Source organism: Phyllobates terribilis, unplaced genomic scaffold (assembly GCF_046119375.1).
Source record: "Phyllobates terribilis strain yellow unplaced genomic scaffold, ASM4611937v1 Scaffold_7__3_contigs__length_470593459, whole genome shotgun sequence".
Taxonomy (NCBI): Eukaryota; Metazoa; Chordata; class Amphibia; order Anura; family Dendrobatidae; genus Phyllobates; species Phyllobates terribilis.
Genome location: NW_027362767.1, coordinates 429,268,196 through 429,295,113, shown reverse-complemented (window position 1 = coordinate 429,295,113; position 26,918 = coordinate 429,268,196). Strand labels below are relative to the sequence as shown.

Here is a 26,918-nt window from a genome sequence, read left to right as displayed (position 1 = left end):
AGCAAGCAGGAAGTTAGTGCATAGAAAAAGTCCATAGAAGGCAGCAAGTGACGCCATGTTTGTGGTGGCAAAAAATAAGAGCATCCGGGTGAGAGGTCGGGGGCTGTGTGTGGCTGCTGCACGGTAATTCTCAGCATGGCTGGGGGGATAAGTAATGTATGTGCACAGCAGCAATGTACGTACACCGACAGCATAGTGGGTGCAGCTCTGGAGTATAATACAGGAGGTAACTCTGGATCAGTAATGTAATGTATGTACACAGTGACTGCACCAGCAGAATAGTGAGTGCAGCTCTGGAGTATAATACAGGAGGTAACTCTGGATCAGTAATGTAATGTATGTACACAGTGACTGCACCAGCAGAATAGTGAGTGCAGCTCTGGAGTATAATACAGGATGGAACTCAGGATCAGTAATGTAATGTATGTACACAGTGACTGCACCAGCAGAATAGTGAGTGCAGCTCTGGGGTATAATACAGGATGTAACTCTGGATCAGTAATGTAATGTATGTACACAGTGACTGCAACAGCAGAATAGTGAGTGCTGCTCTGGAGTATAATACAGGATGTAACTCAGGATCAGTAATGTAATGTATGTACACAGTGACTGCAACAGCAGAATAGTGAGTGCTGCTCTGGAGTATAATACAGGATGTAACTCAGGATCAGTAATGTAATGTATGTACACAGTGACTCCACCAGCAGAATAGTGAGTGCAGCTCTGGAGTATAATACAGGCTGTAACTCAGGATCAGTATCGGACAAGTAATATAATGTATGTACACAGTGACTGCACCAGCAGAATAGTGAGTGCAGCTCTGGAGTATAATACAGGATGTAACTCAGGATCAGTAATGTAATGTATGTACACAGTGACTGCACCAGCAGAATAGTGAGTGCAGCTCTGGGGTATAATACAGGATGTAACTCTGGATCAGTAATGTAATGTATGTACACAGTGACTGCACCAGCAGAATAGTGAGTGCTGCTCTGGAGTATAATACAGGATGTAACTCAGGATCAGTAATGTAATGTATGTACACAGTGACTCCACCAGCAGAATAGTGAGTGCAGCTCTGGAGTATAATACAGGCTGTAACTCAGGATCAGTATCGGACAAGTAATATAATGTATGTACACAGTGACTGCACCAGCAGAATAGTGAGTGCAGCTCTGGAGTATAATACAGGATGTAACTCAGGATCAGTAATGTAATGTATGTACACAGTGACTGCACCAGCAGAATAGTGAGTGCAGCTCTGGAGTATAATACAGGATGTAACCCAGGATCAGAACAGGATCAGTAATGTAATGTATGTACACAGTGACTGCACCAGCAGAATAGTGAGTGCAGCTCTGGAGTATAATACAGGATGTAATCCAAGATCAGTACAGGATCAGTAATGTAATGTATGTACACAGTGACTCCACCAGCAGAATAGTGAGTGCAGCTCTGGAGTATAATACAGGATGTAACTCAGGATCAATAATGTAATGTATGTACACAGTGACTGCACCAGCAGAATAGTGAGTTCAACTCTGGAGTATAATACAGGATGTAACTCAGGATCAGTACCGGACAAATAATGTATGTACACAGTGACTGCACCAGCAGAATAATGAGTGCACCTCTGGAGTATATACTGATGAGCAAAAGGATAACAATGTTTTGAACTTCTGACTTTCAAGGTCCATATCACACCATCCACTTCAAACATGAGACTACCATCATTTTATAGACAATTTTCTTAGCTATTTCATACATAAATCCGACTAGCCGCTAATTAGCATATGATAAGTTATGCAGATTTTTGTCATGTCACTGCATTGTTACTGTTTTGCTCCTGGTGGTGGAAAAGTCTTTTTCCTCCTGTATACTACAAATTACAACCTTTTCTCACATTCCCTAATAGCTCAGTGTGTTATTAGAATGATTCCCAAGCGAAAATTCACTGATTCAAATCGAGGAGCCACCATGAAGAAGATTTCCCAAGAAAAGAGAAACAGCATCATCCAGCTCATCTATAGCGGTCTCTCGGCCAAGAAAATTGCCAAACTGCATCATGACAGAACCATGATAGTTGGAAGAATACAAAATGAAGTCCGTCCATCCATTCAAAAGCCAAGAGGTGGACGTCCAGGCAAAATATCGAAGTCAGCAAGTCGGCTCATCACAAAGGATCAATTCTGGTGCAACAAACACGGCAGTGGAGGTGGCTTGTATGCTTCGTAATAGTGAGATCACAGACGTCCATGCAAGCACCGTGCAACGCATGTTACACAAGTCTGGAATGGTGGCCCAAAAAAAGGTGAAGAGACTTCAACTTGAGGGGACATGGCCGCAGGCCAGGGGATCTAGTTGTGCAGAAGAGAGCTCCAAACCCAACAGCATAAATCTCTCTAATCCAGCCTGTTTACCCTACCATCCAGAGCCAAAAACATCTTATTTCACTCTGCTGCAACAGAAGAAACACTTTGAGCCCACTATTGTGTCGCTGCACCGACGCCACCACCTGAGGCCTACTCATAGGCCTGAAGCCGCAATCTATGTATGAATCGTCATCTTTCATTGACCCGGAAGTATCCTACATCCCTCCTCATCAACGGTACCCGGAGCGACAGTGGGGCATTCGGGAGGTAGAAGGCTCATTGACACCCTTGCCTGGTGAATTCCTGAGACGCTACACGTCGGAGGGTTGGGAGCTAGTACGGCCCAGTGCGCCAACACACGTGCCCTTCTATCAGACACAACGCACTTTACTGAGGAGAGAATCCCACCCTCCCCCTGCCCTAACTCTCTGTGGCCGCAGCTAAGCGTTTCCCTCTGCCCGACTGTCGCTGGCGCACTCTTCACAGAGGGTCTAGATGTGCCTGCGAAGAGCCCATACGCACTCCTTCTACTACCTTTCCCCACTGGAGGTAGCTATCTTACGGAAAACGTGGCGCTGCAAGTCCAGGGACCGTTGTGGCAGCCCCACAAGAAGACTTCTCATTCATTCCATTTTTAAGGCATAACTCCCATAGACTGCCCCCAGTAACCCCAAATAAGCATAATAAGGGCTTAAGGAGGAAAAGAGCAACACCTTCCAGTTTATTACTACACATTTCATATAACCAGCCACTGAATCCATAATTCTTTACTTACATCTGGTGGTGGTTTACAGAAGTGCATAAGGCGCTTCATAAATAATTGTATCAGACTTTTTTTCCCCCTACTGGTTTTAAGCTGCAACAAGGGCCGTTTCCAATAGCAAACCATTAACTAACGCAAAGATTCGTAGTTTTTGTCTGCAATAACTATTTAAAGGTGTAGCTCCCACCGGTCTTTCTGACTTCAAATAAGGCTCAAGACCACTCCTAGCCTTTAAATAGGCAGCATTACGCTTAATTGTGAAAAGAAGCTGGCCTAAGTACAAAGCCCTAACGTGATGGAGTGAAAATACATGTTACTAGCGCCACATGGGCCCAGACACCTGACATGGACTCTTATTATTTATTCACATATACTCGGGCATGCCCGGAAAACGCAGAGACTACGGCATAAAACCTTCAGTATCAACTCCTCACCCTGTAGGCCCGCAAAGCAACACCATTGGTCTGTTTTTTTTATCCCTCTTACTTTGGCAAAACTAGTCCTTCTTTGGCTAAAATGGAACCATTGCCCAATCCGCCAGTCAGCGCACTGGGAGTTGCAAAACGAACTCTGGATACTCCACGCAAGATCAGGAACTATGTCCACATAGAGGCCACTTTGTCATCCTCATCTTTGGGCACCTCCCCACATCTCATTGACACGGAGGATTCAAACTCACTACAGCCTTTGCAGAAAAGCCCTCAGCGGCTGACTGCCTCTCCCATACAATGCACACAGATCTACAGGTGTTATGAGATCCAATACAAACCCTATTAACGAGACAGGAGATTGATTTATTAGTCCAGAGAATTGAAGCTTTCCACCAACAGGTCATAGATTCCATATGGGACATCAACACTCTTTCCTCTAGGACAACAGCTACGGTAAACTCCTCAAGAATCCTTTCTGACCCGATCCAAGCTCTGGAAGGGAATCATGAGACTCTCAGTTCTTAAATACAAATCGCAGTCTGCGCATGGGCCGCCTCTGTCGGACATTTTCCCTAAGCCCACCGCAGGGAAACCAATGAGAAAATGGGATTTTGCTCACCAGCACCGACATCTGAGAGCACAGGCACCGCAGCATCGCCCCACTCCTGCCGCCGCCGGCCTCCTGAAGCAGGGACCCTGTCTCCTGTGACCCCCGATCCACCGCTGCTGCCCCCTGGTAAGCTAACATTAAAACGGACTATAAGATTCACCACCATTTTATTTTAAAAATTAATTTTTTCCTGTTTTCCACCACAAAATTTGGGGTGCGTCTTATGGTCCGGATGTATCTTTATAATCCCCAAAATATGGTATCTCCTTCCATTTTATCGCCCCTGAAAACAGTTTTTAGTTTCAAATGGGCTAATTCAGCTATAAAATACTTAGGTATATTTTTACCAAGGGATATAAGCTTGATCTACTCTCTCCATTTCCCAAAGCTTCTCAGATCGGTACAGGAGGACTGCTCATGATGGTCGTGGAATGCTTTTAAGTGGGTTGGTAGAAGCGCAATCTTTAAAATGAACATCCTACCTCGGGTTTTATTTGTTATTCAAGCCCTTCCGTTTGGGGTTCCCTCATCCTTCTTCATAAGTCTTGCTTCGGTCCAAACTAAGTTTATATAGTCTGGTAATCCCCCTCCCCACCACCTTCTTCCCTCATCAGTAGATCTATATTGTACCCTCCTAAGTCCTTTGTTGGTATAGCCTTGCCAAATTTCTGGTCTTATTATATAGCATCTCACATCTCTAGGATACGGGACTGATGCTCGGAAAGCTTTGGTCGAGATCAAGCTAGGGTTTACAGATATCCGTCTAATTGCTACCCCTTGGATGGACGTGGCTGTGGTTAAGGAACTTAAAACACGCCCCACGATTGGGGTTATCCTAGCCTGCTGTTCTCACCGTACGGTCCGCTCTCAAATCTTACCGCAATCCTCCTCAATGTATCCTATTTTCGGCAAAACGCTTTTTCCTCCGGGCTTGGAGGACGAGTTCTTTCACTGATGGCTAAAGAATGGTTGTTTTAGAGCATCCCACTTTGGAGTTGGACTTACCTGGCCCTTGAGGGAACTGGCCTCTCTCCTCCCTTCCCACTAGGAATCTGGAGAGTCGGACATCTTTCCCACATTCTACACTCTCTCCCTCCTAGGCAGTTTTACAATAACAACAAGACAGTTTTCCAAACAGCTTGCTTGAACACATGGCCCCTACAGCATACGTTGTCCTTTGCATACTCTCTATTGATTGAGCCCAATGACCTAACAAACATCCATTTTCAGACCCAATGGGAGAATGATCTGGGTTTCATGCTGTCACAGGCAGGGCTGTGGAGTCGGAATCGGTGTCCATTTTGGTGGAGTCGGTATAAAATGGACCGACTCCAACTCTTAAAATATATAATAAATTGGGTACAGTAGTTCAATGCAGTTTGTGGGGAATATTTTTTCATAAGAATTGGGGAAAGTTATGAAATGTCCTATTCCTAATCTAAGGGTCTAGACTTATAGCTGAAATGAATCTGTACTACAGTAAATTTATCACTTAAACATGAGCCGTGTATGAGGGAGTCGGAGTAGTGGAGTCGGAGGTTTGGCTTACCGACTCCACAGCCCTTGTCAAAGGACCAGTGGCAGTGTATTTTTACTCTAACGCGTAAATCATCTATCTGCTTCCGCTTCCATGAAGCCGGATATAAATTACTCTCTCTATTGTACTTGGTTCCTACTGGATTACATTTGATCTTCCCCGAAGCAAACCCCATGTGTTGGAGATGTGGGGAGGAGAAAGGGGACCTGACACACATTTTTTGGTCATGTAGGCTACTCTCACCTTTTTGGGCGAAAGTACAAGTGATAAGTAAAATAACCGACCTCATTTCTGACCTGGACCCAGCTCTTGTCCTTCTCCATCATTGTGTCATACTATTTAAAATATACAGAAACTCCATCCTGAGATACTTACTTGCGACTGCCAGAGCATGTATTCCTCTACCACCCCGACAACCTCCCTCTGGTTTGCCAAAATAAAGGAAGTGATGCTTATGGAGGAGCTCACCTGTCACGCAAGGTGTGGGAAAGACTTAGTGCAACACAAAGGGAAGAGGGAAAGGGAGCTCAGACTATAAGGAAAGGGGGGAAGTGGAGACCTCCTAGGTTAATCTGACGTTACCCTGTCTCCCCTAACATCCCTGTATTGGCTCTTCACCAATCGCCGCATGCATGCTTCGCCCTGTCTTTCCCTGGCGTATGGCTAAGGCTAGGGAAGGGAGGAGATCAGCACTAGTTGATACCCACTAAACACTATAGACAACAAGGATACACAAACAGGGGGAAATTACTTAGCTTTAGATGAGTCCAGACAAATGCGCACTTGTCCTCAAGCTCCCGAGAGGACAAAGTACTTCTGTTGCTAAAGCCTTCACAAATAGTAATGAATATCACCGGCACCTCCCTCTGAAACACAGCAGTTATTTATACACCCAGGTCAGAGTGTTAATTAGCCAGACGAAGGTAGCCGCTGGGTCTTAGAGACAGCCTCTAAGAAGATGTCTGTAATGCCAAACGTAGAGATCTCCTGCAACCAACTGCAGGGCGACTGCCTGTCACTTCTGATACACCTGTGACAGTACCCCCCTCCCCCCCCCCTCTACGAGTGGCCTTCAGACACTCCGGACCGGGTCCTCAGGGTGAGAGGCGTGAAATGAGCAAACCAATCTGGGAGCATTCACCTCTGACTCTGAAACCCACATCCTCTCTTCTGGACCATAGCCTTTCCAGTGCACCAAGTATTGTAGAGAACGACGTTGGAGACGAGAATCTACAATCCATCGAAATCTGGAACTCCAGATTACCATCAACCACTACTGGGGGCTGTGGTAGAGGTGAGGGCTCAAGAGGTTCCACATACTTTTTGAGTAAGGACCTGTGGAACATGTTGTGGACCTTAAGGGCCTGAGGAAGTTCAAGACGAAATACTGCTGGGTTAATTACGACGTTTATTTTATAGGGACCAATAAACCTAGGTCCCAGCTTCCAAGAAGGAACTTTCAATCTTATATTCCTGGTAGACAACCACACAAAGTCATTTACATTCAGGTCCGGACCTGGCAAGCGTTTTCTGTAGCTATGTGTTTATACCTGTCTCCCATGTTCTTTAAATTACTCAGAACACCCAGCCATACCGAGAAGAGCGACAAAGCAAACCGTTCCTCTTCAGGAACTCCTGAAGCTCCACCCCCCCACTAAAGGTACCAAACTGTGGGTGATAACCGTATGCACCAAAGAACGGTGACCTGCCAGTGGATTCTTGACGATTATTAATGGCAATTTCTGCCAGCGGTAAGTAGGATACTCGATCTACTTGATTTTTGGGGACGAAACACCTGAGGTAGGTCTCCAAATTCTGATTGACCCGCTCGGTCTTATCATTCAGCTGAGGGTGGAAGGCAGAGGAAAAGGACAGCTGCACCCCCAGTCGAGAACAGAATGCCTTCCAGAACTTGGAAACAAACTGGGTCCCTCGATCTGACACCACTTCGGAGGGAACACCGTGAAGCTTCACAATCTCATTTATGAACACCTGAGCAAGTGTCTTGGCATTTAGAAGTGCAGGCAATGCGACGAAGTGAACCATTTTACTGAACCTATCTACTACCACCAAAACCACTGTTTTGCCTGCAGAAACCAGTAGGTCAGTAATAAAATCCATGGACAAGTGTATCCATGGCCTACTAGCGAGACATTGCGGAAGAAGAGTACCAGACGGACGGGTATGCAAAACCTTAGAATGCACGCAAATACTACAAGCCGCTACGTGTTCAATTGCATCCCGATGCAACCCCGGCCACCAAAAACGACGAGAGAGGAGGTCCGCAGTTGCCTTACCACCTGGATGTCCAGCAAGCACAGAGTTATGATGTTCCTTAATTACTTTGCGGCGCAGATTAGATGGTACAAATAACCTTCCTGAAGGGCAGGAGGCAGGGGCGTCCCCCTGAGCCTCCAATACCTCACCCTCCAGTTCAGGATACAGTGCCGAACTGACTATCCCTTTCTGTAATATCAGGGCAGGGTTCTCATGGTCACCACCACCAGGGAAACTCCGGGAAAAAGCATCAGCCTTGACATTTTTTACCCCTGGACGAAAATTGACAACAAAATTGAACGTAGTAAAAAACAGGGACCATCTGGCTTGCCTAGGGTTGAAACGTTTAGCTGACTGGAGATATGACAGGTTCTTATGGTCAGTAATAGGATGGACAGCCCCCTCCAATCAATGTCGCCATTCCTCGAACGCCAATTTGATCGCCAAAAAGTTCCCTATTACCCACGTCATAATTTCAGCTGAAGACAATTTTTTAGAAAAGAAGGCGCATGGACCCCATTTACCAGGAGACGAACCCTGAGACAACACAGCCCCAACCCCGACATCCGACGCATCAGCTTCCACAATAAAGGGTTGGGAAACATCATGTTGACAGTATAGGTGCTGTGGCAAAATGATTCTTTAAGGAAGAAAAAGCCTGGAGGGAAGCATCCGACCATTTGGAAAAATCGGACCCCTTCTTAGTCATGTCAGTAAGGGGTTTTACTATAACAGAGTAATTTTTAATGAATTTCCGGTAAAAATTAGTAAAGCCCAGAAAAAGTTGTAGAGTTCTCTGTACTTTCCCAGTCAAGGACTGCACAGATCTTCTCCTGATCCATCTGAAAACGCCAAGATGACAACAAGTACCCAAAAAAACTGCACCTCCTGAACAGAGAAAAAAACACATTTTTCCAGTTTGGCATAAAGTTTGTTATCCCTTAATATCTGGAGCACCTGCTTAACATGCCCCCGATGAGTCTCAAAATCAGGTAAGTAAACCAAAGTATCGTCCAGATAGACCACCACAAACCTCCCCAACAAATGATGGTAAATATAATTTCTGAAATGCTGGAATACCGCAGGTGCATTGGTCAAACTAAAAGGCATAACCAAACTTGAAATGTCCTTTCCGGGGTATTGAACGCTTTTTCCATTCGTCCCCTTCTCTGATTCTAACCAGGTTGTAGGCTCCCCTTAAATCCAACTTGGAGAATACCTTAGCTCCTACAACCTGGCTGAACAAATCAGGAATCAGAGGAAGAGGGTATGGATCACGGATGGTAATTTGATTTAATTCCCGGAAATCTAAACGGACGTAGACCTCCATCTTTTGTCTTCACAAAGAAGAACCCTGCCGCCACGGGCGAAGATGAGGGTCTGATATGTCCCTACTCCCAGACTTTCCACAATGAAATCCTTCATAGCTTGTCTCTCACGGCCAGAAAGATTATACAGTCTGGATTTCGGTAGTTTAGCTCCGGGGGTCAGGTTAATAGGACAGTCATAAGCACGATCAGGAGGCAAATCCTGACACCTCCTCTCAGAAAAAACTTCCTTAAAACCAGACAGAAAGCAGGTAATATTTCCATAGAGACAGTAGCAATAGAAATATCTAAACAGTTCTCATGGCAGTAATCTCTCCAATCATTTCCACGGTTTGCCAATCCACCAACGGATTATGTTTAGCAAGCCAAGGAATACCCAAAACAATCGGTGTGGGTAGATTGTCCAGGACATAGCAAGGGATTATTTTGCAATGAACTGACCCCACCCTCAGTTTTACATTATGTACAATCTGAGTAAATGCTTTCTGTGCAAGTGGAGCTGAGTCAGTGGCAAAGATGGAAATAGGCTCAGCTAAAGCACAGCAAGCAAGACCATGAGTTTTCACAAACTCAGCATCAACCATGCTGACTCTGGCTCCACTGTCAACAAATGTTCTCGGTTTTGTTCTCTAGCACCACCTCTGCTGACAGGACAGAGCAGGAACTGCAGGTTGGTAACAAATTCACCCCTTGTTTATCCAATTCCAGACTATCAAGAGTTAATCAAGACTCCTTTTGTTTAGGAATTGCAGGACAGGTCTCAACGAAATGTCCCTTTTTTCCCACAAAAAAAATACGCCTTTTTTTTTCTGCGAATCTCCAGGGAAATGTATTATGTAGAGACACCCCCTAACTGCATGGGTTCTTCCACCTCCCCCAGTACTGGCTCAACCCCAGACCGCTCCCCCAGCAGAGGTACAAAACCCCGGCAAGAAGGCCCTGGAGAAGGTGGTCTCACTCGTCTATCCCGAAGGCGTCTATCAAGACGTATGGCCAACGACATGGCAGCCTCCAAGGACTGAGGGGTTTCATATACTGCCAAGGCATCTTTTAACCTTTCAGTAAGCCCCTCACAAAATTGACTTCTAAGGGCTGAGTCATTCCATTTGGAATCCGTTGCCCATCTACGGAATTACGAACTGTACGTCTCCACTGACCGATTCCTATGCTGAAGGCGACATAGCCTAGACTCAGCCAAGGAGACTCTGTCAGGGTCATCATAGATGAGGGACAGAGCCCCGAAAAACCCCTCCACAGACTGGAGACAAACTGAGTCCTGCGGTAAAGAAAATGCCCACGACTGAGGATCTCCCTGCAGTAGAGAGATCACAATACCAACCCGTTGCTCCTCATTTCCGGAGGAGTAAGGACGAAGTTTAAAATACAGTTTGCAGGCCTCCTTGAATACAAAACACTTGTCCCTACCTCCTGAAAACATGTGTGGGAGGACAACCTTGGGTTTAGGCTGGGCAGGCCTAACTGCAAAGACCCCCACATTAGTGACCTGTAGCCGCTGATGTTGCTGCTGAACCTCACAGCGGAGGTCATTCACCTCCAGGGACAGACAGCGGAACTGCTCTGCGAGCTCTGCAACAGTACCCATACCAAGGGAGAAAGGAAAAAAAAAGTCCACGCCCAAAAATACACAGAGGGGAGAAAAAAAACTGTCTTTTTTTTTTTTTCTCTTTTCAAAATGTGCTCGGCTGGCGATAATGTCACACAAGTTGTGGGAAAGACTTAGTGCAACACAAAGGGAAGAGGGAAAAGGAGCCCAGACTCTAGGGAAAGGGGGAAAGTGGAGACCTCCTAGGTTGATCTGACGTCACCCTGTCTCCCCTAACATCCCTGTATTGGCTCTTCACCAATCGCCGCATGCGTGCCTCGCCCTGTCTTTCCCTGGCATATGGCCAAGGCTAGGGAAGGGAGGAGATGAGCACTAGTCGATCTCCACTAAACTCTATAAACAACAAGGGTACACAAGTAGGGAAATTGCTTAGCTTTAGGCGACTCCAGACAAATGCGCACACGTCCTCAAACTCCAGAGAAGACTAAGTAGTTCTCTTGCTAAAGCCTTCACGAGTAGTAATGAATATCGCTGGCACCTCCCTCTAAAGCACAGCAGGTATTTATACACCCAGGCAGGGTGTTAATTAGCCAGAGGAAGGTAGCCGCTGGGTCTTAGAGACTGCCTCTAAGAAGATGTCTGTAATGCCAAACGTAGAGATCTCCTGCAACCAACTGCAGGGCAACTGTCTGTCACTTCTGACACACCCGTGACATCAGCTCTATGATCAATAATTTGTAGGAACTCTTCTACAAAACTTGGTTTTACTGGTTGGAATGTAGATCCTCTGCTGATTACCTGGCTCTAATTGGAGATAGCTGATCTGCACAAACACTCCCTCTTCCCCTCTCCTTCCCGTTTTGTAACTCTTCTGCTTTTCTAGCTCTTCTCCTTGCTTTCTCTCTTCTTCTCTTGAACTCATATGTTGCTGTTAAATCACTTTTACTATGAAACTTGTTTAGAGAATTAATATTCTGACTTCAATACACGTTCTATGTGTTTTAAATTGTGTACAGGATTCCTGGAATTGATAACACTGTATTGTGATTATTTTTACTCTCACGGTGATTCTTTTATTTTGGCACGGTCAGTGCCTTGTGATTGTACCACTTGTTTCTTTTCTAAATCAATAAATAATGATAAAAAAAAAAAAAAAAGCCTCAGCTTCAATATCGTCATAAGAAGCGTCGGCTTGAGTTTGCGAAAAAGTACAAAAAGTAGACAGTAGAAAGCTGGAAATGGGTGATTTTGAGCAATGAGACGAAAGTCAATAGACTAGGCTCTGATGGGTGCAAATTGGCCTGGAAGAAACAAGGGAAAAATGGACTAACGGATTGAGAAATTGAAGGAACTGTCAAGTTCAGTGGAGGAAGCCTGATGATATATGGGTGTTCACAACCAAAGGCGTTGGATACTTGGCCAGGATCGATGGTGTTCTCAATGCTGAGCTGTATGTGAGTATCCTACAAGACGAGATACTTCGTGCACTTGAGTACCATGAATATGAAAATGACGTCCTAGTGTTCCAGCAGGACAACAACTCGAAGCATACATCAAGATTGAAGAAATGGTTCAATGACAATGAAGTAGAGGTGCTGGATTGGTCCCCAGACCTCAACCCAATCGAACACTTGTGGGTAGAGTTGAAGAAAAAGTTGTAAACATACCCAAGTGAGTCGATCAGTTTGCACCAACTTTGGGAACGTGTAGAAGAGACCTGGGATCAGATTTCGGTCGAGACTTGTTTGAATCTGATGTAGAGCATCCCCAGAAGGATTCAGGCAGTGTTGAGAGTCAAAGGTGGATTCACAAAATAATAAAAATTAAAATTTTTGATTTTTTTTTTTTTAGGAGCAAAACAGTAACAATGCAGTGACATGACAAGAATCTGCATAACTAATCATATGCTAAGTGGTTGTAAGTCAAATTTATGTATGAGATAGCCAAGATGATTGTCTATAAAATGATGGTAGTCTCACCTTCAAAGCAGTAGTGGATGGTGAGATATGGAGCCTGAAAGTCAAAAGCTCAAAACATTATCCTTTTATTCGTCACTGTAAGGCCATGTGCCCACGATGCAGAAATGCTCCGGATTTTTCCTGAGCGTTTCTGCATCTCCCTGGCAGAAAAAAACGCATGCGGATTGTACATGCGGATAGTATATGCGGATAGTATATGCGGATTGTGCATGCGTTTTCCTGCCAGGGACATGCGGATGTGAAGCGTTCTTCACATGCATTTCCGCATACGATTTTAGCATCACTTGGAAAGTGCTTGTCAACTTGGTCACACTATATGAATCCATGCAACCGGCATATATAGTGTGACCGTAAAAGAATGGTTTAAAATAAAAAAATGAATCTATACTTGCCTTCCGATGGCCCCCGCAGTCTTGCTTCCCTCCATCCTGGCTGCCGGCAGATCGCGGTACACTGAAGGACCTGCCGACGTCAGTGTCGCGTGACCCATCACATGACTGACGTCAGCGCAGGTCCTTCAGTCCATCGCGATCTGCCGGCATGAGAGGACGAGCGCACCGCGGGCCATCAGAAGGTAAGTATAACATTTATTTATTTTTTTTTTATTTTTTTTTACAGTTTCTATGGTACCCGGGTCCGGAGGAGAGTCTCCTCTCCTCTAGACCCGTGTACCATCCGTACATTGAACGCATGGATTCCGCATGTCCTTATCTAGTGAAGCGGAATCCATGCGTTCTAATGCAAGTCAATGGCGGCGAAAACACAGAGCTTCCGCAAAATAATTGGTAATGCTGCATTTTTTTCCGCAATGATAATCCGCAGCGGAAATTTCTGCAGCATGTGCACAGCACATGCAGATTATCATTGGGGAACATGGCAGGCCTTCTACCAAGCATTTTTTAAGCATTTCTGCAGTGAAATTGCCGCTGCGGAAACGCTTAAAAAACGCATCGTGGGCACACAGCCTAATAGAGGATGTAACTCAGGATCAGTAATGTCATTTATGGACACAGTAACTGCACCAGCAGAATAGTGAGTGCAGCTCTTGGGTATAATACAGGATGTAACTCGGGATCAGTAATGTAATGCATGTACACAGTGACTGTACCAGCAGAATAGTGAGTGCAGCTCTTGGGTATAATACAGGATGTAACTCAGGATCAGTAATGTAATGTATGTACACAGTAACTGCACCAGCAGAATAGTGAGTGCAGCTCTTGGGTATAATACAGGATGTAACTCAGGATCAGTAATGTAATGTATGTACACAGTAACTGCACCAGCAGAATAGTGAGTGCAGCTCTTGGGTATAATACAGGATGTAACTCAGGATCAGTAATGTAATGTATTTACACAGTGACTGCACCAGCAGAATAGTGAGTGCAGCTCTTGGGTATAATACAGGATGTAACTCAGGATCAGTAATGTATGTACACAGTGACTGCACCAGCTGAATAGTGAGTGCAGCTCTGGAGTATAATACAGGATGTAACTCAGGATCAGTAATGTAATGTATGTACACAGTGACTGCACCAGCAGAATAGTGAGTGCAGCTCTGGAGTATAATACAGGATGTAACTCAGGATCAGTAATGTATGTACACAGTGACTGCACCAGCAGAATAGTGATTGCAGCTCTGGAGTAGAATACAGGATGTAACTCAGGATCAGTAATGTAATGTATGTACACAGTAACTGCACCAGCAGAATAGTGAGTGCAGCTCTGGAGTATAATACAGGATGTAACTCAGGATCAGTAATGTAATGTATGTACACAGTGACTACACCAGCAGAATAGTGAGTGCAGCTCTGGAGTATAATACAGGATGTAACTCAGGATCAGTACAGGATCAGTAATGTAATGAATGTACACAGTGACTGCACCAGCAGAATAGTGAGTGCAGCTCTGGAGCATAATACAGGATCAGTAATGTATGTACACAGTAACGCACTGATTCTTCATATAAGTTGTTGGATGATGTACATCGGTGGACTTAACATTTAGCATTCATGTGTTTTGTGTCTTGTAGGTTTGTGTATGTTTCCTTTCTCCTCCTCTCTGAGATTTGGGGCTCTGCTGATAGCAGTCTTTGTAAGTATTGCAGCCTTGAAAGTACTATAGCTTTACATTAAACTATGGATTAGAAAAATAAAGTGTTTGTTCGGTTTTTGTCCATGAGACGTGTAAACCAGAGAGCGCAGCAGCCGCTGTGAACGATCTCCAGATGGCATCACTGTACATAGGAGATACCTATATAATGGAGGTACTTTGTGCATGATTTGGCCACTTCTTGTGCTCACAAGCCTCGATAATTAGACCTTCTCTGATGGGACCTCAACCCTTTATGCCTCTCAGCCAAAAGAAGGCTGTTTTATGCTCTCTGTTGTTTGGATATTCTGCAGTCAGCAGCTTGCGCCAGTTCACACTTGCTTCATTATGTTAGGAGATGCTGGTCAGGTTTTCTTTCTCCATGAGATATTTGGCATTGTCACTGAAACCATTCTAGTGAATGGCAGACTAGATAACATGTAAGCAGGGGTGGCACTGATTTTGGGATGGAGCATTGTTTTGTAGGTTTATTTTATGCCTTTTTATATGTTTTCTGTTGTGGAATATGATCACATGGAGATTTGGATCTGAGACTGCACTTTAGTCTGACTTTTAGCCATTTCCTAGGATCTTGTGTAGATCACAATCATTAAAGGGTCCTTCCAAAAAAATCAAGTTTTTCCCTATACATAGGGTCCCAGCAGTCGGACCCCCGACGTTACTGAGAATGGATCTCTGCAGCCCCGTACTGAATGTAGCCCAGGTGCTGCTTGGCCTCCGTTCCATTCATTGTCTAGGTGACTGCTCGAAAAAGCTGAGCGCTGCACTTGCAGTCCAGTAGACAATGAACCGAACAGAGGACAAGGATGGACAGCTCTGCAGCTGTCAGTACCGGGCTGCGGAGACCCATTCTCGGGATCCCTGGGGTCGGACTGCCAGTGATCAGCAAGTTATTCCCTAGTCTTTAATTATGATTGGATGTGGATGGTAATTTGGATGCACTTGGGACAGGAAGTGTTGTCAGGGGAAGTAATGATGTTTCTACTTTGCTGTCCACCGAGATATCTTACAATGAATCTCAGTAGTTATCTGTGAGCTGAGGCACCTGCCATGTGAAAGATGGAGCCGCCAGTCCCATCCAGCCGGGGTATTGCCCATCTCCTAATAACGTCTGACCATCCCATTCTGCAGACGATCGCAGGACCATGGGAGTTATTAGTGAGGCAGCGTCCACTGACCAACCCTCCGTTTACAGGCTGCTGTGTTTTATATGAACCCTCTGCTGCTGAGGACTATAGGACTGCGAGCATTCTCAATGGCGACCGAAGTATATAAATCAGGATCTGTCTCTGCTGCTTATGTCACTTGTCCTAATGAAACTGTGGCCAAAGATATAGCCAGGTAAGAGCAGACCGAATATGATGAATGCATTATAGTAGTTATATCCTTGTACATAGGGGGCAGTATTATAGTAGTTATATCCTTGTACATAGGGGGCAGTATTATAGTAGTTATATTCTTGTACATAGGAGCAGTATTATAGTAGTTCTATTCTTGTACATAGGAAGCAGTATTATAGTAGTTATATTCTTGTACATAGGAGCAGTATTATAGTAGTTATATTCTTGTACATAGGAAGCAGTATTATAGTAGTTATATTCTTGTACATAGGAGCAGTATTATAGTAGTTATATTCTTGTACATAGGAAGCAGTATTATAGTAGTTATATTCTTGTACATAGGAGCAGTGTTATAGTAGTTATATTCTTGTACATAGGGGCAGCATTATAGTAGTTCTATTCTTGTACATAGGAAGCAGTATTATAGTAGTTATATTCTTGTACATAGGAGCAGTATTATAGTAGTTATATTCTTGTACATAGGAGCAGTGTTATAGTAGTTATATTCTTGTACATAGGAGCAGTATTATAGTAGTTATATTCTTGTACATAGGAGCAGTATTATAGTAGTTCTATTCTTGTACATAGGGGCAGCATTATAGTAGTTCTATTCTTGTACATAGGAAGCAGTATTATAGTAGTTATATTCTTGTATATAGGAGCAGTATTATAGTAGTTATATTCTTGTACATAGGAGCAGTATTATAGTAGTTATATTCTTGTACATAGGGGCAGTATTATAGTAGTTATATTCTTGTACATAGGAAGCAGTATTATAGTAGTTATATTCCTGTACATAGGAGCAGTATTATAGTAGTTATATTCTTGTATATAGGGACAGTATTATAGTAGTTATATTCTTGTACATAGGGGGCAGTATTATAGTAGTTATATTCTTGTACATAGGAGCAGTATTATAGTAGTTATATTCTTGTACATAGGAGCAGTATTATAGTAGTTATATTCTTGTACATAGGAGCAGTATTATAGTAGTTATATTCTTGTACATAGGAGCAGTATTATAGTAGTTATATTCTTGTACATAGGGGACAGTATTATAGTAGTTATATTCTTGTACATAGGGGACAGTATTATAGTAGTTATATTCTTGTACATAGGGGCAGTATTATAGTTGTTATATTCTTGTACATAGGAAGCAGTATTATAGTAGTTATATTCTTGTACATAGGAGCAGTATTATAGTAGTTATATTCTTGTACATAGGAGCAGTATTATAGTAGTTATATTCTTGTACATAGGAGCAGTATTATAGTAGTTATATTCTTGTACATAGGGGGCAGTATTATAGTAGTTATATTCTTGTACATAGGGGCAGTATTATAGTTGTTATATTCTTGTACATAGGAGCAGTATTATAGTAGTTATATTCTTGTACATAGGGGACAGTTTTATAGTAGTTATATTCTTGTACATAGGGGACAGTATTATAGTAGTTATATTCTTGTACATAGGAGCAGTATTATAGTAGTTATATTCTTGTACATAGGGGGCAGTATTATAGTAGTTATATTCTTGTACATAGGGGGCAGTATTATAGTAGTTATATTCTTGTACATAGGAGCAGTATTATAGTAGTTATATTCTTGTACATAGGGGACAGTTTTATAGTAGTTATATTCTTGTACATAGGGGACAGTATTATAGTTGTTATATTCTTGTACATAGGGGCAGTATTATAGTAGTTATATTCTTGTACATAGGAGCAGTATTATAGTAGTTATATTCCTGTACATAGGAGCAGTATTATAGTAGTTATATTCTTGTATATAGGAACAGTATTATAGGAGTTATATTCTTATACATAGGAGCAGTATTATAGTAGTTATATTCCTGTACATAGGAGCAGTATTATAGTAGTTATATTCTTGTACATAGGGAGCAGTATTATAGTAGTTATATTCTTGTACATAGGGGCAGTATTATAGTTGTTATATTCTTGTACATAGGAAGCAGTATTATAGTTGTTATATTCTTGTACATAGGAGCAGTATTATAGTAGTTATATTCTTGTACATAGGGGACAGTTTTATAGTAGTTATATTCTTGTACATAGGGGACAGTATTATAGTAGTTATATTCTTGTACATAGGGGCAGTATTATAGTTGTTATATTCTTGTACATAGGAAGCAGTATTATAGTTGTTATATTCTTGTACATAGGGGACAGTATTATAGTAGTTCTATTCTTGTACATAGGGGCAGCATTATAGTAGTTCTATTCTTATACAGGGGCAGTATTATAGTAGTTATTTTCTTGTACATAGGGAGCAGTATTATAGTAGCTATATTCTTGTATATAGGGGCAGTATTATAGTAGTTATATTCTTGTACATAGGGGCAGTATTATAGTAGTTATATTCTTGTACATAGGAGCTGTATTATAGTAGTTATATTCTTGTGCATAGGAGCAGTATTATAGTAGTTATATTCTTGTACATAGGGGCAGTATTATAGTAGTTATATTCTTGTACATAGGAGCAGTATTATAGTAGTTATATTCTTGTACATAGGGGGCAGTATTATAGTAGTTATATTCTTGTACATAGGGGGCAGTATTATAGTAGTTATATTCTTGTACATATGAGCAGTATTATAGTAGTTATATTCTTGTACATGGGGCAGTATTATAGTAGTTATATTCTTGTACATAGGAGCAGTATTATAGTAGTTATATTCTTATACAGGGGCAGTATTATAGTAGTTATTTTCTTGTACATAGGGAGCAGTATTATAGTAGCTATATTCTTGTATATAGGGGCAGTATTATAGTAGTTATATTCTTGTACATAGGGGCAGTATTATAGTAGTTATATTCTTGTATATAGGGACAGTATTATAGTAGTTATATTCTTGTACATAGGAGCAGTATTATAGTAGTTATATTCTTGTACATAGGAGCAGTATTATAGTAGTTATATTCTTGTACATAGGAGCAGTATTATAGTAGTTATATTCTTGTACATAGGAGGCAGTATTATAGTAGTTATATTCTTGTACATAGGGGCAGTATTATAGTAGTTATATTCTTGTACATAGGGGGCAGTATTATAGTAGTTATATTCTTGTACATAGGAGCAGCATTATAGTAGTTATATTCTTGTACATAGGGGCAGTATTATAGTAGTTATATTCTTGTACATAGGGGGCAGTATTATAGTAGTTATATTCTTGTACATAGGGGGCAGTATTATAGTAGTTATATTCTTGTACATAGGGAGCAGTATTATAGCAGTTATATTCTTGTACATAGGGGGCAGTATTATAGTAGTTATATTCTTGTACATAGGAGCAGTATTATAGTAGTTATTTTCTTGTACATAGGAGCAGTATTATAGTAGTTATATTCTTGTACATAGGAGCAGTATTATAGTAGTTATATTCTTGTACATAGCAGTGACAGATCTTTCTTCCTAACAGGGGTCTGGTGGAGAGGAAGCTAGCCGCCTGCGTGAATATCATACCACAGATCACCTCCATGTGAGATATGAAACCAATTATGGTGTGTTATACGCAGGGAGTCTAGTCTGTGACCTGTCTTTCTCTTACATACCACATATACGTGTACAAAATGTTTTAGGCAGGAGTGGAAAAAATACTGCAAATAAAATTTCTTTCAAAAATAGAAATGCATCTGAAGGACCTTGGCAGGGGGTGTTGAAAACATCTTGGAGAACTGACCCCAGATCTTCTGTGTATGAGGCTTGTGCAGATCCTTCTGCCTCTTCATGGGATCCCAGACAGACGGGATGATGTGAGATCAGGGCTCTCTGGGGCCAGATCATCACTTCCATTTTTCCCACACCTGCCTAAAACGTATGCACAGTACTCAGTGTGATGTATATAGATAGATAGATACATGTACACTCTGCAACATTGAAATTCCAACACCAAGAAGGAAAAGTCGTGGAGTGATGGAAATCACAGGATCTGCCAATGGAACCAGTGGTGCGGCTATTTCTCCAAATTGTCCCAGGAGACGGTTTTTCATATGACAACCCCACCCAGACCGCATGTTACTGTGAGCCGCCTAAGTGGCCTAATCCTGCTCCTGTGGCTGCAGCGTCTTCGGACTTATTTCCCATTGAGCACATCGGTGACGTCATTGGTCGGTGATTACACAGGAGCTGCTGGCAGGGGATCTTGATTATTTTCGTGCTCAAGTGCAATCAGCGGCAGACCCTTCCTCAGACGACCATTAATAACCTCAGTGACAGCAGCCGAGGCTGGAGGTGCCGGGATTTCTGCACGAGGCTCAGACTGATGAAATCCAGAGGTTTATAAAATATTGTTCCTATTTTTCATCATTTACGGACCAGTGACATGCTATAATATAACAAAATTCCTAGGAGGTCATATCTATAACACCTATTAACACTAAAGTGCCCATGGGATTTTCTGTCTTCTGTTGCCAATATTTGTTTCATTGGTAAGCTGGGAGTTGTAGTTCTATTATTTGGATTTGCTCTTTTTTTTCTCATTAACACTTTTTTCTTTCTCTCCATCAGATATGAATGGAAGGGGAAGATTGAGGAGGATAGTGAGATATTGCTGGTGAGCCGCCCTCATATGTGTATACAATTGTGCATATATTAAAGAGATGACATTCTCCTCCATGGGGGTCAGTTATAATTTGAGCTTTCCACTATTATCTGCTATTTTTTTTCAGGTCAGTCCTGGTGTCCTACCTTTCTTTATGCTCAGTTTTTCTGACATTGTTCCAAATTCCCTGCTCTTCTGTATAAACCTATAAATGATAAAGTTCTGGCTGCCTGTAGTCACCACCAGGGGGCGATTTGCTTCTCATACTAGTGTGCAGAGAGCTCCCCCTAGTGGTGTTTTCCAGCAGACCGGAATCTATTATTTAGAGTAGTAGACTATTTCATTCAATAAAACCGGATAAAGCTACGACAACCCCTTTAAAGGTGAGATTGGATTTTTAGTTACCACTTCTAGGGTCTAGATCACACAGCACAGACTTTTGGAGGAGATTATCTGACCGTCAGGGCCTCTGCTCCTCAAACACCATCCAAATGGATTACTGGCACCTTTGTAAGATGCTGATATTTGTTGCTATATCATTACAGAAACACATTAATTCTGTGTCTGTGTAGGGAATTTGGAGGTTTGTTTCAGAGAAACTAAGCCATGAACACTATAAAAATGAAATAATAATTAAAATGGAACCAGTTAGTTGGGTTTTCCGCACTAAACCACCAGCGCCGTGTTCCTCATTTCTTCCTCTGCTTGAAAGCAATGATCTTATATAAACTCCGAACAAGACATGATATAAAAAGCAAGGTCATAATCCAAGGCATGCTATGTGATAATCATCCCGAGTAGTCATGTGGGCGGGGCTATTCTCTGAATACTCAGGCATTCTGGGTGGTAATTGCACTCATTGTGGCTTTGTTGATGTCCCAGGCTGCTGTGATGTTCTGTTGATTTCGCCACATGCGCCGAGGCTGCCCATCATGGCGTCAATAGGAACAGAGCCAAATGCTGCCAATGAGAGAGTGCACGGATTGGGATGGGAGCACAGGCAGGAGGAAGCCAGGAGTAGGACAACTGTCACGAACGATGCAAAGTAGTATTCTGTAGGAACAAGGTCATGGATGGAGTCGGGATCAGGCACCACTGAATGACCACAATATTAGTAACACCGGCCCTCTCACAATTGGACCTTGCCTTTACCCTTACGGCTATTAGACACGTGACACCCGGTGAGCGACAGAAAATCCAGTGATCAGATTTCTGTGAATCATATATTAGTGTGAATCCATATTACAAATTGAGCGATCCGAGCAACATCGGACGTGGCATCAACGCTGGTAAAAGCCAAAACTGCTAACACCAAGGTCAAGGAAAAATACCCAGAGGAAGGCGATCCTGTGGATGGTCAACTAAAGGGGTGAGAGAGGGTGAAGGATCGTTCTGATGAATAGTCAAGGAAACTGCAGCTGAATAGAACGCTGGTGTTCAACTAACCAAACCAAACCCACAGATCGTCCTTTTTTAGCCCCGTGATGAGCGCCATTACTGCTTGATGGAGACAGACAGGTGACTCCAGAGAGCAAACACTGCATCACTGGTTAGTGGAGAAGCTGGGCCTGGTCAGATGAATCCAGAGTTCTGCTGCACCGGGAGAACTTCCTGTCAGGCGGGCCGAGTAATGGGGGAAAGGTTTTCTTGGTGCATCCTGGTCCTCTGATACTGGTGGATGGACATTTGGACAGTAGAACTCACCTGAGCTTTGTGGCTGTTTCCCCCATGACAGAAGGACAATATCCCATGTCATGGGAACATGACAGCTGAGTTTTCCTCACTCCCTGGTCTTCACAGTCCCAGATCTTATTCCTTCATCTCTGGGTCAAGGTAGAACGGGGCCATTTACCTCCACCCCGTCCAGGTGGGCCGTTACCGAGGGGAATCTGTGCTATCGGGTATCGCTGCGGTTGTGAAGGCCAAAGGGGGTCCAAGACTCTACTAGATGAGTCTGTGATAGAGCGGTCATGTACATAGGAACAATAGGAAAATGGTGGTCCAGAGATCGGTAGGTGCAGTAGGTGCCCACTAACATCAGCTCTGAATTTATAGTTCTTGTTTTTTCTGTTACCAAAGATTGATATGAGTCTAATAACAATCATATCTTGTGTTGGGGGCGCACTGTCCCCCATAACTCTGTATTTGTGGCCGTGTTATTGGCAGTGATACGATTAGGTATTTGTCAGGTTGCAGCGGACACGTCCATCACCCGATGCTTCCAGTAATTGTTTTTGTGTCACCTTCTTCCGATCAATAATCAGTCATTGTTACCTTCTTGTTACAGATGATTAAGACCAGATCCTCGAAGGTTCCTGCGGTAACAGAATATGTCAGGTGAGAATTGTGACCGCGTCCCCAGCGTGACTCTGAGTAATGGGAGGTTCACAACTCGGACATAGACGGGCATGGTGATGATTCCTAATATACTGACCGGCCACTGACCCTCCTCTAGCTTCAGGTGGTTTTCTGTGATATCTTGTGCCGATAGCAGCAGATCCATTAGAGGGATCATATTTTAGAGATCTGTGTTGTACCTTCCCTCTATTATTCCTCCTAGTAAATTGGGGTGTGCCGATACTTACCCGCACGCTGTCTGATCAGTGCAGACAGTGACACCGTACTCGCCTGTGTGACAAGGGAATGAGGACCTAGAGTTGTCAATTTATTCATAAATTTGTAGGATGGATAACAGAGGAACGACACAATGTACAGTAAGAAAAGACGCTGCGGCATCATTCCATCATATCGGGAGAGGTGACCGGCTTATATGTCGTGTGCGCTGCTTGGGGCGGCCTCCATGGATTGGATTTTCCAGATCCTCCCACAGATGATCAATCGAATTGAGATCTGGGGAATGTTGAGATGAGTCATTACCGTGAATTTTTTACTATGTTCCTGTGCACATTTTGCAGTGTATTAGGGGCATTATCCTCCTGAAAAAGGCACCACCTGTAGGGAATTCGGCTGCCATTACAGGAGGCAGCTGAACATCACAATATATAGATAAATAATAGGTGTCACAGTCACATGAAGGCAGGGACAAGGCTTCCCAGCAGAATATTATATCTGTCTCCACCATGTACTGGGAACCCCCCACAAGACCCACCGTATACCGGGAACCCCCCACAAGACCCGCCGTATACAAGGGAAACACCCCACAAGACCCGCCGTATACAAGGGAAACACCCCACAAGACCCACAGTATACCAGGAACACTCCACAAGACCCGCCGTATACCGGGAACCCCCCACAAGACCCGCCGTATACAAGGGAAACACCCCACAAGACCCGCCGTATACAAGGGAAACACCCCACAAGACCCGCCGTATACAAGGGAAACACCCGACAAGACCCGCCGTATACAAGGGAAACACCCCACAAGACTCGCCGTATACAAGGGAAACACCCCACAAGACCCGCCGTATACAAGGGAAACACCCCACAAGACCCGCCGTATACAAGGGAAACACCCCACAAGACCCGCCGTATACAAGGGAAACACCCCACAAGACCCGCCGTATACAAGGGAAACACCCCACAAGACCCACAGTATACCAGGAACACTCCACAAGACTTGCTGGATACCGGGAACACCCCACAAGACCCGCCGTATACAAGGGAAACACCCCACAAGACCCGCCGTATACAAGGGAAACACCCCACAAGACCCACAGTATACCAGGAACACTCCACAAGACTTGCTGGATACCGGGAACACCCCACAAGACCCGCCGTATACAAGGGAAACACCCCACAAGACCCGCCGTATACAAGGGAAACACCCCACAAGACCCACAGTATACCAGGAACACTCCACAAGACTTGCTGGATACCGGGAACACCCCACAAGACCCGCCGTATACAAGGGAAACACCCCACAAGACCCGCCGTATACAAGGGAAACACCCCACAAGACCCGCCGTATACAAGGGAAACACCCCACAAGACCTGCCGTATACTGGGAACACCGCACAAGACCTGAGCTGAGGGATCCCCACATACAGTCCGCAGCCCCGACGTTCAGACTTATGTATGTGCTGCACGCTGTGTGCACTCATCTCTTGCAGCAGTGATTGGCAGGATGAGACTGTGCACAGACATGGCTGTGTCGCCTAACATAATTCTTAATGGGGTTTGATTTCACAAGAAACAGCCACCACATCAATAGGCTGAGTCTATTATTATATTTCCCTAAAGGGGTCTGAGCTGCAGTACCCGACACAGCCTGTACTCACAGGTGGCGCTGGGTGAAAACAAACTGACTTATTTTTCTAATCTAAGACTAGGTTTGTACCGGGATTGTAAATTACAGATCTCTGGAGGTCCAACCGCTTGGACCCTTACTGATCCCAAGAATGTAGAGCCCCGTCCGGATGAAGTCTAGCATGAGCACCTCCGCTCCATCCATTGTTTATGTGATTACCGCACACAGCAGAGCATTGTGCTGCGCAACCTCCACTGGACTCTGCAGAGCTTCTCGGGATTGATGGGGGTCTCCCCATTCAGATCCCCCAGTACTTACAATCTCAATTAGCCAGATCTATTGTTTTTTTTAATCCCATAAATTTCATTTTCTCTCCATTCAGCCTCCTGCTGATCTTCATGCTTCCGGCTGTCTTACATCACGTCTCCATTGCTTTTTTTTCCTTACTACTTTAGATCCGTGCATCCATATGAAGTCTGCGAGGTGATCAGCGTCCCCATAGAGCAGGGGAACGCTCCTTATCTGTCCTGGGTTACAGACAACGTCCCGGAGTGAGACTCTCCGCTGTGGCTGTGAGGTCGGAGGAAAGACGTCAGATTAGAAATAAATCCCTTTTTTTCTGGAAATATATTTGTGTTTTTCATACTTTACTCAGTAAATCCTCGGGATCGCTGCGACGCTGAGATCACACGTGGTGTTTTCCTCGCTGCAGTAGATCACGGCAGGCACCCAGATGATACAACTTTGTCAGTGTGAGTTCACAGCTAAAATCACTATTATTTTTACAGTTAGGCTATGTTCACACATTGCGTTTTTTTCCAGAGCTGTGGAATCGGAGTCGGTATAACATGGACCAACTCATAAAATATATAATAAATTGGGTACAGTAGTTCAATGCAGTTTGTGGGGAATATTTTTTCAGAAGAATTTGGGAAAGTTATGAACTGTCCTATAAATGTCTGTCCTATTCCTGATCTAAGGGGTCTAGACTTTTAGCTGAGATGAATCTGTGCTACAGTAATTTGATCACTTAAACATGAGCCGTGTATGAGGGAGTCGTGGAGTCGGAGTCGGTGTTATGGAAATTGAGGAGCCGGAGTCGGAGGTTTGGCTTACCAATACCAACTCCACAGCCCTGTTTTTTTCAGCTTTTTTTTTTCTGCAGCAAAATCTGATCTCTTGGCAGGAAAGAAGCTGCGTCAAAAACGCAGGTTTTGGTGCATTTTTGGGTGCATTTTTGGTGCGTTTTTCAGGATCCCAAAGTTCAGCTTTGCTTCCACTACAGAAGCATGAACATAAGTCACCAATGCAAGACATATGTGAAACAATATTAACCAGAATTTCAAATGTAACAGTGAGTGACTTGTTCAGGAATAGTTTACCTAAGACACTGGCAGTGCATTGAGTTTGTATGACACTATTTATTTTCACATTATGATCTGCAATTCAGTTGCACAGGCATTGTTCAATTTCACACCTCCCTGGGCCATAGGTATTGTTCAATCTCACACCGAGCTCAGCCAATGTTTGCACTGAACACATCACTAATTTAATTAAACTGTTCTCATCCAAGCTGCCAAGGTGACCAAGACAAGATGGTAAAATCACAAAAATAGAAAAGTTTCACATACTGTTGTACTTGCTTTGTTTTCACTAAAACCGCAGCAAAACCTGATGGCTATGTTCACACTAGGCGTTTTTTCACTAACCATTACTTTCAATGGGTGAAAAATGCTGAAAGTGACCTGCTCTATTCTGCAAAAAAAAAATGCAAAGCACAAAATACTGATCAAACAAAACCAAGGTGTGTACATGAAATTTCTGGACTCTCAGACTTTGCT

The 26,918-nt window shown here is 43.5% G+C and overlaps 1 protein-coding gene across 1 annotated transcript; it reads left to right on the top strand.

The window, feature by feature from the left end:
• Positions 1-30: 30 nt before the first annotated feature.
• Positions 31-25,703, top strand: CUTA (cutA divalent cation tolerance homolog). Its single transcript, XM_073642023.1, has 7 exons — positions 31-123; positions 14,891-14,952; positions 16,166-16,311; positions 19,749-19,808; positions 20,837-20,882; positions 23,158-23,207; positions 25,533-25,703. Exons 2-7 carry the CDS (start codon positions 14,899-14,901, stop codon positions 25,630-25,632), a joined length of 456 nt encoding a protein of 151 aa, XP_073498124.1. The 5' UTR covers positions 31-123; positions 14,891-14,898; the 3' UTR covers positions 25,633-25,703.
• Positions 25,704-26,918: the final 1,215 nt, after the last annotated feature.

What these genes read in the sequence shown, in the direction of transcription:
- CUTA (XM_073642023.1), top strand. Translation starts at nt 14,899, where the DNA reads ATGTTTCCTTTCTCCTCCTCTCTGAGATTTGGGGCTCTGCTGATAGCA. An exon ending in CTCTGCTGATAGCAGTCTTT is followed by an intron (nt 14,953 to 16,165) that starts GTAAGTATTGCA and finishes CTCCGTTTACAG; the next exon opens with GCTGCTGTGTTTTATATGAA. An exon ending in AGGATAGTGAGATATTGCTG is followed by an intron (nt 20,883 to 23,157) that starts GTGAGCCGCCCT and finishes TTCTTGTTACAG; the next exon opens with ATGATTAAGACCAGATCCTC.